The sequence below is a fragment of the Heptranchias perlo genome, chromosome 26, assembly GCF_035084215.1.
Source record: "Heptranchias perlo isolate sHepPer1 chromosome 26, sHepPer1.hap1, whole genome shotgun sequence".
Lineage (NCBI taxonomy): Eukaryota > Metazoa > Chordata > Chondrichthyes > Hexanchiformes > Hexanchidae > Heptranchias > Heptranchias perlo.
In genome coordinates this window covers 37,115,739-37,128,354 of record NC_090350.1, presented here as the reverse complement: position 1 = coordinate 37,128,354, position 12,616 = coordinate 37,115,739, and the positions used below count along the sequence as shown (strand labels likewise).

General features: G+C 38.0%; 1 protein-coding gene across 10 annotated transcripts in view; it reads left to right on the top strand.

Moving 5' to 3' along the window:
- The window catches only part of LOC137342698 (protein 4.1-like), a 108,137-nt gene that overhangs the window by 74,707 nt on the left and 20,814 nt on the right, over positions 1-12,616 (top strand). For 6 of the 10 annotated variants that reach the window (XM_068006812.1, XM_068006815.1, XM_068006808.1 and 3 more), the window contains 6 exons: positions 1,968-2,185; positions 3,226-3,285; positions 3,399-3,440; positions 3,743-3,805; positions 7,044-7,223; positions 12,497-12,547. In XM_068006812.1, coding sequence (XP_067862913.1) covers positions 1,968-2,185; positions 3,226-3,285; positions 3,399-3,440; positions 3,743-3,805; positions 7,044-7,223; positions 12,497-12,547 — 614 coding nt within the window. The remainder of the gene's footprint in view (positions 1-1,967; positions 2,186-3,225; positions 3,286-3,398; positions 3,441-3,742; positions 3,806-7,043; positions 7,224-12,496; positions 12,548-12,616) is intronic. The other 4 variants (XM_068006810.1, XM_068006817.1, XM_068006818.1 and 1 more) reach the window with 2 other exon arrangements.

Below are 12,616 nucleotides of genomic sequence, written 5' to 3'. Positions count from 1 at the left end.
ACAGTAAACAGAAGTGCCAAAGGTGTATTGTTGTGATGTTCAAAACTAGAATTTGAAAGTGTTATGGGCTAGTTGTAATTTTGTCATTCTTTATTCTTTCCTCTCTCTTCCCACCACTCGCCAAGTTGAAGTTTCTTTTAACCAGGTTCAAATGTTCAGGTTCTCCGTGCGTATCAACTGGTGCACTATTCTCTGGACACGGTTCTAATCTGTTATCCTAGAACTCAAATTTCTTCAGTTTTGGTTCTCTATTACTGGATGATGTTGACTTGTCCTAGTATTGTCTAGTAGTAGATAGTCTTGAAGAATTTTTTTTTATCTCTGTGAACATAGGTCTTGATAGCTTAAATAGTTTATTTAAAACATTAATAAAGTGCAAACGATATCTTGTTCCTCGGAGTTTCAATCCCAGTGATCCAAAGACTCCTGTGATAGATACTACCCAAAGTTGGATTCATACAAAGATGAATGTAATAACTATTTTTAAAGATTTCACAGCTATTCAGCATCTGTTTACCTCATTACATTATACCGAAACATTGGTACACCACTTTTATTAAATATTGGCTGTCCCAGGATCTCAGACTAGCTTTTGAAGAATATTTTTTTCATAGATAGAAACCAGATTATACATTATCAAGGCAATCAAGCAAAAAGTATCTTTTGCACTGTATCCTCTTGCATCATTTTGAGATGCACAGTTGTGTTGCTTCACAAAACAGTATGCAGCTCTTTAAAAAGCACATGTTAAGTGCAATAGAAACATTGGCATCATGTAAAAATTGGGTCTCAGGTGTGTAACGTAAAACATTCTCAAAATATATTGCTCTTCTTGCTTAGGCAAGTCGAGGTGTTAATTACTAATCTGCAGCAGTAGAGGAGTCACTGTGTTACAGCTGAATAAACTAGCTGCTGTTTACATTTGTAGCCTGTTGCAGTCTCATTGTCTCTCTGGGTCAACTGAAGGTATAATCACATTTCTCTCTCCACCTTGCATAACTAACAACTTTACATTACACCAAACACTTTTTTTGCTTGAGAAGTGGACTTTTCAATAAGGTGGCAAATAAACATTGGATCATTTAATTATTCCCTCATCTCTTAAAATGCAGTCGATATTGAGAGGTATAGGATAGTTAATGTACCTGTAAAGATTAGAGTCCAGGCGGATTTCAGCCCCTCCAGTCTACTAGATAATTGAAAGTACCTTTTTTTTTGTGTTAACAAATTTCAATTGACCATTAATTTAATTTAAGCAGCATAAATAACTTAGGAAAGCGGGAATTTATGACTGCAAAAAAATTAAATTATATTTTGAATTGAGACTATCTATTGTTTACACTACTAAGCACCTCAGTCAAACTAAAGATTAATAGGGGTGCATTTCCACTACAGTGGTACAAAGATGGTTTCACTTTGCACCAGTATTATGGTTATAGTTCAAATGCAGCCTAAATTTGAAGTCTAGAATTGACCTGACAGAGTGGGATGTGACTTCCTGCAGGAGGGAACCTCACTCCTCTTCACTTAGGCGTGAAGTTGTGCCTTAATTATGGTTTGCACTACTCAAGCTTAATGGCAGTTTATACCTCTTATTTGGATCAGATTTCTATCTTCTGATATAATCCATAATTTTGGAAAATTAACTAATAACAAGATGAAAGCTTGTCAGCAGCTTTTAAGAACTGATTGTTTTGAAACCTGTGTGCTGAAAATCTGAGTCATGTTCTGATTAGCAACAGATTTTATGGATAAAATAATTTTTTGCTCTAAACTCACTTGTTTATGCTGGCCAGGCATTGTTATCGCATTCCTGAAGATAGTAATTGCTTATTCAGAATCTCTTACATTTTTATTGGTTATCTTTTGCATTTTTCTGCTTATTAGGCATAGAGATAAATACCAGATACATATTAAACTGTTGCCTGTACAATACTAGTGAATGATCTTGATGCATTTCATTACAGCTGCAGTAGTTGTGACTCCAGACAGAAGCCCAAGGGCAGTTACTACCTCTGCGCCAACCATATCTCAAAGTCATTCAGTGGAAGCCAGTAGCCCACCCACAGCCGAGACAACTGGAGTGACTGAATCAAAAGCAGTTAAAGAGGACGTGAAGGTGGAAATAAAACAAGAAGAGCGTCTAGTTGACAAAAGAAGATCAGAACCAGTCCAGGAAGTTAAGGTGCATTCTTTAAGCTGAACTTTTGCTTGTCTTAACATATTTTAAATGAATTTTCCAGAGTGTGGTGATCTTTGTCTTCAGCAAATAGATCTGTAGCTCAAAACTCTCGATGTTCAGTTTCAGTACAAATCAGTTACTGTCTAATTTTAAATGAACCTTTTCTGAGGTGGTGATCATATATATTAAAGTACAAGAAATTTATATCCCTCTTTGGGCGTGGCGAAGGAGATGGGCAGTGAACTTATTTGGGGGTCAGCTAATCCTCTCTGATATCCCTCCAAAGATGGTTGGCGCAGTGACGGTATTATTCCAGAGTATTTTTATTAGTGTTGGTATAAGCTGTTTCTCCATTCTATTGCTGCAGTACTGCGATATTTAAATGACAGCTTTCCCTCTTGGCTTCAATCCAGGCTTTCACTACCAATTTAAAATCAAATAGCTCGGTAACATAGATGCTGTGAGATGAAATTTAAAATAATCACCGGAGGCAGGACTGAAGACAAGAGTGTTGCCATTTCAATATCGTACTGGAAGAGGAACAGAGCAACAGCTAATGATGCATTGGAAGGATCTCCATGTTTTAAAAAAAAGTTCACACTACTTCTGTTAATTTTTTTTTGTCATCAGTAGTTAAAATATTTAAACTTGAGGCAGTACCAAATTCTTACTGCATTGAATCTGCAGATAGGAATACACAGGAAAAAGTGCTAGAAAGAAAACTTTTTTGTAGCTACAAATGGAGTATGGTTAAGTTTATTGATATTTGCTGCAGTTATGTACATCAAGATTTACAAAGTAAATCCACATTAAAGACTGACATTCAAATTAAATTTAACAAAACTGGAAATGGAACACACGAGTATTAACCCTTTAACTAGTGAATTCTGTTAAAGGTATATTGTTTGGAAATGTAAAATGGCATTTCACAGCCTGATTTTGAAAAATCTCTTACAAATTAATATGGGATTGCTATAAAATCGGATACTTGAGATTAATATTTATCCTGAATCTGTCCTAATTTATTTCTGACATCAACACAGGTCACCACACAGCAGACTGAAATCACACCAATTACTATCACAGCAAATGAAAAATCGCAGGTTTGTCTCCATGAGTTGGAATAAAAACATTTCAAATGTATGAGTTTTTAAAACTTTGAAAGTCACGAGTGTGGATCACTAAACTTCCATCTCTTTCCGCAACATTTAAACAGCAAAAGCCTGATGGAGAGGAAGAGGTTGTCCGAATGCGTAAGGTTAGCATTTTCCAGTATTTTTCTAGTTGGGTATTTGGGAATCCTTTGTCCTTGTGTACCCAAAATCATTTCCCTTGTTTAATCGCATTATATTCCTTCATCAATGGTGAATTGCCTCATTCTGCTTTTTCTTTTAGTGATCAAATCTGAGAGTGTTCTTGTGGTTCCATGATCATCCTATGTGGATTCTGCTGCGCTAATGGAACTTTTTTTTGAACACTTTTTATTTGCTACTTTGCAATGCCACAAGAACAACATTTTAATTTTTGTGCTTTTCTTTTTTCCCTTCTTTCATTTCGCAGAAGAGATCAAAGAAAATTGAGGGTGAAAACATTTATGTCAGGCATAGCAATTTAATGTTGGAGGTTTGTATGAACTGAAAGCTTGTTACTCATCAAATTGTCTTTAGTCCAGAGTTCTGCATTCATTCTTTGGCTGCATTCACGCAATGTTGCATGTGCTGCATGTGACCAAAATGCAAACATTACTGCGTTTTTGTTTTTAAAAGCGCTGTTTCTTTATAAGCAAGCATTGGCATGTTTTGTATTTATTTTTCCTTAAACTGCTTGAAAGTATGGTTGGGAAGGTGGTCCTATAAGATGATCCATTTTGAAAGTCCACAGTGAGGTCCATGAAGATATTACAACTCTAAATTACTTTTGCCTTTTTTGTGACACATATGAAGGTGTTTTACTGATGTTTGCACACAGAAGTATATTTCTGTGAATGTAAAAAACAAAATAGCACTCTTCACAATATGGTGATTCTTGAACCGCAGTGGCGCTTTATAGCTTAAAAAGACAGTGCACCCTTCAGTTAATTTGCTTAAACTACTGAAACACAATTTTACTTTTTTTTTTGCTGTAACATGCTTGTCCACTTTGGAAACTTTATTGGTTAAAATTTTTTTTGATAATCCTACATAAAATTCAATGGGTAAACAGAAGAATGATCACTTTGCGTTTGACATGTTCATTTATTGCATGCTTGTTGATATTGTTCTCTTCTCCTGTCCTGGAGAGTAGAGGCACTTTGAAGATTCAAAACAACTCCCAAGAAGTTGAAGACAGGTCTACAACAAGAACTTGCATTTATATAGCATCTTCAACAAAGTAAAAGGTCCCAAGGCACTTCACTGTAGTGATTATCAATCAAAATTTGACATCGATCCACATAAGGAGATATTAAGACAGGTGACCAAAAGCTTGGTCAAAGAGGTAAGTTTTAAGGAGGGTCTTAAAGGAGAAGAGATAGGTGGAGAGGTTTGGGGAGGGAATTCCAGAGTTTAGGGCCTAGTCAGCTAAAGGCATGGGTGCCAGTAGTGGGGCGAAGGGAGCCGGGGATGGGCAAGAGGCTACAAATTGCACTTAAGATCCAACAACTTCAAAAAGGCAGTTACCTGTTACATTCAGTCAATGACAGCAAGACATGGGGTTGTCTGAATGGCTGTGGTAGATGTGCAGTGGTGCTGATCTGGTTTGCACTTGTAAGTAGATTTAAAGAAATGGGACTTCAACTGAAGCAAGATCGAGGGACCAAGAGTTAAACAAAGAAAAGTGAAATGGTCTGAGGATGTTCTTCATATGAGATTCACAGTGAAGAACCAGGATGAAAAGACCCAAGAGAACTGAAAAAAAATACATAATTAACATGGGATGCAAACAAAGCATGAGCAAATAAGAAAGTGAATATGCACAAGAAAAGCCTCATTCAGACACCAAATTAGGCTCATCAGTTGTGTGTACCTTGAATTGGGATAACTTCCCATCACCACTATCACACAATTTTCTCCCCCTTTTACCTCTGCTGTCCTGAATGTGCTGATTCAAGCTCAGTTATATTTCCTTGCGCTCAGGAAATTGCCTGAGTGACCATTCTTTTTGTGTGTGAGGCTGGCTACTCAGCTGTGGAAGTCATCACAGCTGAGCCCAGTCCATTCCTCATCCAGTGTTCACGTGTTCTTTCCCGTAGCGGTCTTAGATGGTGATGACGCTGGTTGCAACCGCTACCTTCGCTGAGATTTGCTAATTCAGTACAAACTTGGAATTGAACCTGGGACCTTCTGTGTGGCTTAGTACCACATCATACAGTGCTTTTTCCCACTAAATCATCAGAGGTGCTACTTTTTAAACTTTTTTTTAAAAAAGTGCTTACGGATGTGTTGGTTTTTAATCTGACCTGAAGTGTATGTTCAGTTGAGAGAGACCAGCTTCTTTACTACAGTCTGGTCTGACGACAATCAGCTGATTCATTTTGGTTCATTGCTAAGTTTATTGCATTGAAAAGTTACATTCACTACATTTTCAATTCTCATCAGCTCTTCTGCACCACCATAGAATCTTAGTGCTTAGCATTGCTTCCCCCCCCCCCCCTTACTTAGATGTATTTTAAATGCTGACAAGTTGTGTTTAAGGATCTTTTACTGTCAGGTCAGTAGGCTTTATTTTAAAAACTTAGTTTCTTGTACCCCTAAATAGCTACAGAAATTAGAAATCTTACAAAAGGTACAGCAAAGTAGCACTTACAATTATACAAACATTGAAGAGGAAAGTTCAAAGGATCCTGCTGATAGTAAATATCTGGACATGTCAAACACAAACTTTATGCTTATTCTTCTTCACTGTCTCTTTCAGTTGCAATGTACTGCTTTACCAACTTCCTAGCCATAAGCTTATAAAGAGAATTGGAAGATTTTATGTCGCTTCTGGTCTTGTGTGTGTTCCATTTCATCTGTAACTGTGTTCAAACATCATGGTAAATTAACAGGGCAGCTCACTGGAAAGAAAAATAGGATTTATAGTGATGCTGCATAGCGACCAGGGCGCACAATGTGGAAGTTTTGTTTCTTTCTGGTTTCCGTATTGATTGATTTTCAGAGTGTTCACTACTGAACAGTTCACTTGAAGACTTTGATGTTTTTGCAGAGGTATACACTAAAATGGTCAGTCAAATCTATTTTTATTTGCTTATACGGCAGAGGGGGAAGAGTTGGAATTCCTTAAAAGTGGCTTTCTGATTAAAATGCTGCTGCAGTCAGGGTGCTACAATTGGCCTTGGTACTCCTGAGCAAGGGAAGAAATCAGCTTGTGACCCCTACTGGAAAGTGTGGGCATTGGCTGAAGATAGAATTAGGCTCAGCTGTGATACCCAGCATTACCAAATAGCCTGTCAACAGTGCAGGAAGAATGGCCACTTGGGCAAGGTGCTGGAGGGCTGCCAGTGCCCATGAGACTGTACCCCAGGAAGAGACCACGCTTTTAGAGGAGAAGGGAAGAAATAGTTAAAAATAAAATGCTTTTGGCTCTTTATTATAATTTAATTATATGACTGTAAATATCTAACTTATATAAGAGAACTATAAATGTAAGTATATTTTAGATAAAAAGAAAATAAATCTATTTTGGAAGTAAAAGAAATAAAATTCAATGTTTAAATGAAGGATAAGTAAGTGATGTATTTTGCTTGTTTTCTCTCAAAACAGTGGGTTACCTAATTAATTTGGTTATTAGTCTATTTTAAAGGCATATGGACCATTCCATTTAATTTTTTTAGAATTTGTGAAATTGAACATCTTTCTCCCCTTTGCTTAATTGTTTGTAATAGGATCTAGACAAAACCCAGGATGAGATAATGAAACATCATGCTAGTATAAGCGAACTGAAGCGCAGCTTTATGGAGTCTGTACCTGAACCACGGCCCAGTGAATGGGATAAACGGCTTTCGGCACACTCACCTTTTAGAACGTTGAATATCAACGGGCAAGTTCAATCTGGCACAGAAGGAGTAAGTTTTTTTTTTCTTCTGCTTAAAAAGTTATTGTTCCGATAGCACTGCATCACAGAACGACCTTTAAAGAGGTGTTTAAAATGATAAAAGGATTCAATAGAGTAGATACAGAGAAACTATTTCCTCTGGTGGGGAAATCCAGAACAAGGGGACGCAACCTTAAAATTACAGCTAGGCCATGCAAGGGTGAGATCAGGAAGCACTTTTTCACTCCAAAGGTAATGGAAATGTGGAATTCTCTTCCCCCAAAAGACTGTGGACTCTGGGGGTCAATTGAAATTTTCAAGGCTGAGATTGACAGATTTTTATTAGGTAAGGGTATCATCGGATATGGATCAAAGGCGGATAAGTGGAGTTGAGGTACCGATCAGTCATGATCTAATTAAATGACGGAACAGGCTCGAGAGGCTGAATGGCCTACTCCTGTTCATATTACGCTGCAGTACCTTTGGCAGAGGTTTGGAAGCAAGTGGCCTGCATTCTCCTCAGTTGTGGAACAAAGCATGGGAGGGAGTGAACTTAAGAGAATTCAAATGGGAAGGAAGATTGTAGGAGTCTAGAAATGGAGATCACCTTTTATTGTAATTTATAGCTGCTTGTAAAAGTTGTCTAAAGTGTCTGTCATCAGAACTATATTATGTTAAATCAGGCCACGGATAGTATCCAATTTCATTCTTAGAACAGTTTAATGTATTTATGATTAAAGCATACATTTTCACAGGTTTACTAATAGCCCTCATTTAATTTAGTTTAATTTTTATTGGTGGATGTATTTCCAAGTTACTGTAACAAGATTAAATCCCAAGAAATGAAGTTCAACTTTCATAAACTACTTACTAACTTGTAAGATTTATTCCTGCACATGAGCCATTGCACAGCTGGAATAAGAATGCTAATAGTATAAAACACTTGGGGAAAGTTTTATTATTTTCATCAGCTTTATCACTCGTTTCTTGGTTGCATAATTCAGATTTGAATTGTTGGCAGATAAATCTGTAAATTACGATTTTCTACTTTTTAATCACCATTCCAATCCACATACTGGAGAACCAAGGAGGAATCTCATCCTTTACTGACAAAGACGTCATTACGTCTTTGACCAGTAGGAAGAATAATTAAAAATTTGTTTTTATAATGCCGCTAAATACTATTGGTAGCCCTGCAAAGAAAATGAAATTCTGCCCTTCAGCAAGGGTGTTTTTTTTGTTTTTGTTTGATAAACTGGATAAATGAAGTGGAGATTTCTTTCAATAAACAATCAAAAGATTTATCGATCATCCACAGGCATCAAAATACTGTCTTAGAAAAATTGTCTGCAGTAGAGGAAAAAGGAATCCATTCCCCATTATTGCTCTTGATAACTAAAAAATATTCCATTTAGAGGCTAAAATCTCTTCATCCCAATGAAGAGAGAAGTAGGAGGTGTCTCACAGTAAAACAAATGTTGTGGGCATTGTGGGGGGTTTCATTTTTAAAATGTGCCTTTCTTGGTGAGAGATGTCATTACCACAAAATGAAAGATTTTTGCACTCCGTCTGCATCAAGAAGCCCCATTTGGGTGTTGTACAGATGCTTTCTTGGAAAAGGTTCCTTTTCGCTACCCAATAGTGTACCTCAAGTTCCAAATTTAGAAGAGTCTGATCGTCCTCCCATCTGTACCAGTATGACATTTACATATCTCATAATATTTCACATTTTTGGCCTCCCTTGAACGAGAGTCAGTGCAGTAGCAATTAGTGCTATTAAGTAGATTTGGATGCATGCAGATGTCACATAGGACTGCAACAGCTATCCAAGGTTGAATTTGAACCTAGCTATAGAAAGAACGGACAGTATTTTAAACTGTTGTTCCGCCTAGAGCCCTGACACAGTCTTGTTGAAAGTATTTACCATCTGCTCAATTGCCTCTTTGGATAACTTGTTTAGCATTCAAGTCTAATATTTTTTACATGTTTATGGTTGTGTTTTACAAGTTAAACAGAGGAATTTTTTATTAATATAAATCTTGCTTTATGGTGAACCATAAGTTCACCATGTAGTTATCAAATTCTTCTATTATAAATGTTAACCAACACAAAATATACATATTTGCCAAATTGGAAATCCATTTCACAATGTGAAGTATGCCTTGATCGTCAATCCTAACATTTGAAGTTTGAGGTAGGAACTTTGTGAAGTGTCAACAGCTCTTCCTTTGCCTTTTAAATTTGAATCCTTCATATCCATTTTGAATGATTCAGTTCTACAGTTTCCACATACAAAAGCTAATGATATAAAGGGGAAAAATTCTTTTGAAGGCATGTCTTTTAAGACTGCAACATCCCATTTAGTATTTTGTCTTCCCATACCTTATATGGTTCCTCAAGCTGTCCTTTATCCTTTGGCTTCAGTCCAATATATTCTGCTCCCTAGAGGGAAAGTTATCTGAATACAATACATCAAGTTTGGCCTATTAAAGTGAGTGCCAATAAGTGCAGACAAGTTTTTTCCCCTCCCCCCTGTTTTATGTCTCGAAAATTTCTCAAACTTATGCCAGATCCTCCCTTTACAATTTGCATGAGTTCAGTAATGTTGTTCTGTTGATCAACGTTGTTGGAGAGGAAAGGTAGGTTAAAGATTGGATGGCAGGGTTGAGTGTAAGATTTTTGAGGTGAGTGTGATGATCGTAGTTTTGAAGGGCAATGGAACAAAGTCTGTGAAAGCAAGCTGTTGATAATGCTATCAAGAATTGGGCCTAAAAGATAGTTGGGTTGGGAGTGGGTCGAAGGCACAGGAGTTGGTTGTTGGGATGAGATGAGGCTGGAGGTGCATAAGTGAGAAGCTACCTAGTGATGGAGGGCTGTGGAACAGGAGGAAACTGAGGCAGTTGAATGGATAGTCTGAATGGAGCAGAGGAAGGTGGTCAGGGAGGCAGCTTCTTGTCCAGGAGATTGGAATTGTCCTTGCCTTCCTGGATAATCCTGGAGTAGTTGGAACATTTGGCTGTAGAGAATGAGATGCGCTAATTCTTAAAGTTATCTACCAAGATCAGGTTTGTGGATGATCAGGTCAATTGTGCACCAGGTACACTCAAGTCTGAAGCCCTAAGGCTTGAAGAGGCAGAGGTGTACTGGGGGAGACTGAGCGGAACTTGGGGTAAGATTGTTGAAAAACAAAAGTGTTGAGCAAGTCAACAGCGGCAGCAATGTTGTGGTAGGACAAGTGCAGGAGATGGGGAAGTTGGGAGTATTCCACAGGGAATGAGTGAGGGGGGAAATTCCCTCCCCCACCAGGGGTAGAGGGTGAAGGCAGCAAGACTTGAAGGAGATGAAAGATGCTGAGGAAGTGACCAGAGAAGGTGGAAAGGTCTTATGATGGTAGGGCTGAGGAGGTGACTGTGGGTGGGGGGGTTGACATAGAGGGTAAAGTAAAGTAAGGACAGTAGGAGAAGGGGCAAAGGATATTTGGGTGAGTGTTGAAATGGCCAAGAATGAGTCGTTGCTCAGTGCAGAAGCAGAGTGAGGAGATTTTGGCAAGGAAATTGCCATGGGATTTAGGAGAGCAGTAGATACTTAAGACCCTGAAGGAGAAGTGCTAGAGGTGAGATGCTCAAAGAAGGATAATGTGCTTGGGGAATAAGGTTGAGCTGGGACCTGGAGACGAGAGCCACAATAGTATGGGCAAGAAATGTGTAGCCAAGAGGAACTGCCTCAGTGAGGGGGAAAGGGCCATGCCCCAGGAAGTTGAAGGAGTCAACCAGGCTGAGATTGTGGATGAGAGAATTATTTAGAAAGAAGTGGATATTTTGAAGGGCAATGCCGAGTGGATGGGTAGCAGGAAACCTATTGGTTGTGGAAAGAGTAATGGTAAGGAACTAAGAGAGGTTTCTCCCCAGTCGGGAGGTAGATAGAAGATGAAATAACGTGCATTACTGCTTTGTTAGGACCAACAGCAGGTGCCTAGACTGGAGCAATGTGAATCCATGGGGCTGTCCTGTGGGGACTCAATCCTGAGATTGCAGCAAGAAAAGAGACCAGCAGAAGGTGGGTTAGGGGACTAAGACAGTCAAGTGCATTGAGATGAAGAGATGGAAAGTGTGATGGCAGAAGCAGAATAGGAAAGTAGGCCATAGAAAGAGAGTTGGCCATTTGACAATTGACAGAAAGCGAAAGAAGCCCTGGTCCAGAGCAGCAGCCAAAACACACATGCAGGTGGACAAAGAATTGGCCTTGTGTTACAAATGCAAATATTAGATAGGAATGGAACCAATTGACCCATAAATAAGGCCACTGATGTGCAGTTTTCATGGAAAAATGGATGGAATGGCAGAATGTGATCCCTATTGCACTGGTAAAAACCCCAGATCGCATGTAATAAAACAGAATTTGACTTATTCAGTCACCAAAACTAGTGACCCTAATTATAAACGCGATTCCCCAAAACACCAGTAAAAATTCCAAAACTTAATTTAATAAAAATAGAATTTGACTTACTTGGTCATCGTTAACTAGTTGCACTCTCTATAACTTAATTTCATGGTCTGTTTAGAATTTATCGGGTACACTTAAGAAAAATGCTAAATACTTTAGAAGACAAGTCCCATTCTTGATCCAGATTGAGGTTTCTCATTGGCCAAGTAGACTAGTACTGAGACTAGAACCAGGACCAGCAGTTTTAGCATTAATCTCTAGTTACCTGCTCAAACAAGATATACCAAGTCAATTGTATTGCTTTGCAGCCGTTATCCATTTTAGATGCGGAAGACTGAGTTCAGCTGTATTCACTTTGTTTAGGTGATGCTGTCATTCTGCCACTAAAATTCTGTACATACCAACTTTCAAATCTTTCCTCTGGACTTTGATTTTGAGTGAGAAATACTTTGATTTGCAACACAGAATAAAAATAAGAAATAATAGGACATAATTTTCCTTAATTAGTAGAAGTTCTTGTCTAATTTTTTAAAAATGTTTTTAATTGTATCTATTTGAAAAGTAAAATAAAACCTCAAGAACAATTGATATGTTTCACTAGATGTAAGCTGTGAGGTAGAAGTCACATGGTAGTATGATTTTTTAAGACAAATTAAAAGGAAATAACCCTTTCCTCTGTGAGATTAAATGACTTCAGATTATTATCCACATGGTATGTGATAGAGATGTTTTAATGAATTAGGAGTCCTACATACTTGGTAAGTAATCCATCTCTATGTTGCCATTAAAACAAGAGTGCATATAATAAATGTGTCCTGTGTATTTGAAGTATCTAAAATTACTGACTTTATGTACGTACAGGCCATGGTGATTTCAGGCTTGCGCCCTGAAAAGAAGCTTGGTGGGCCAGAGGTAAAGTTGTTACAATTGTGCTGTGAATGCTAATATTTTATTTGCACAAGCAGATCTCATCAATGCTGA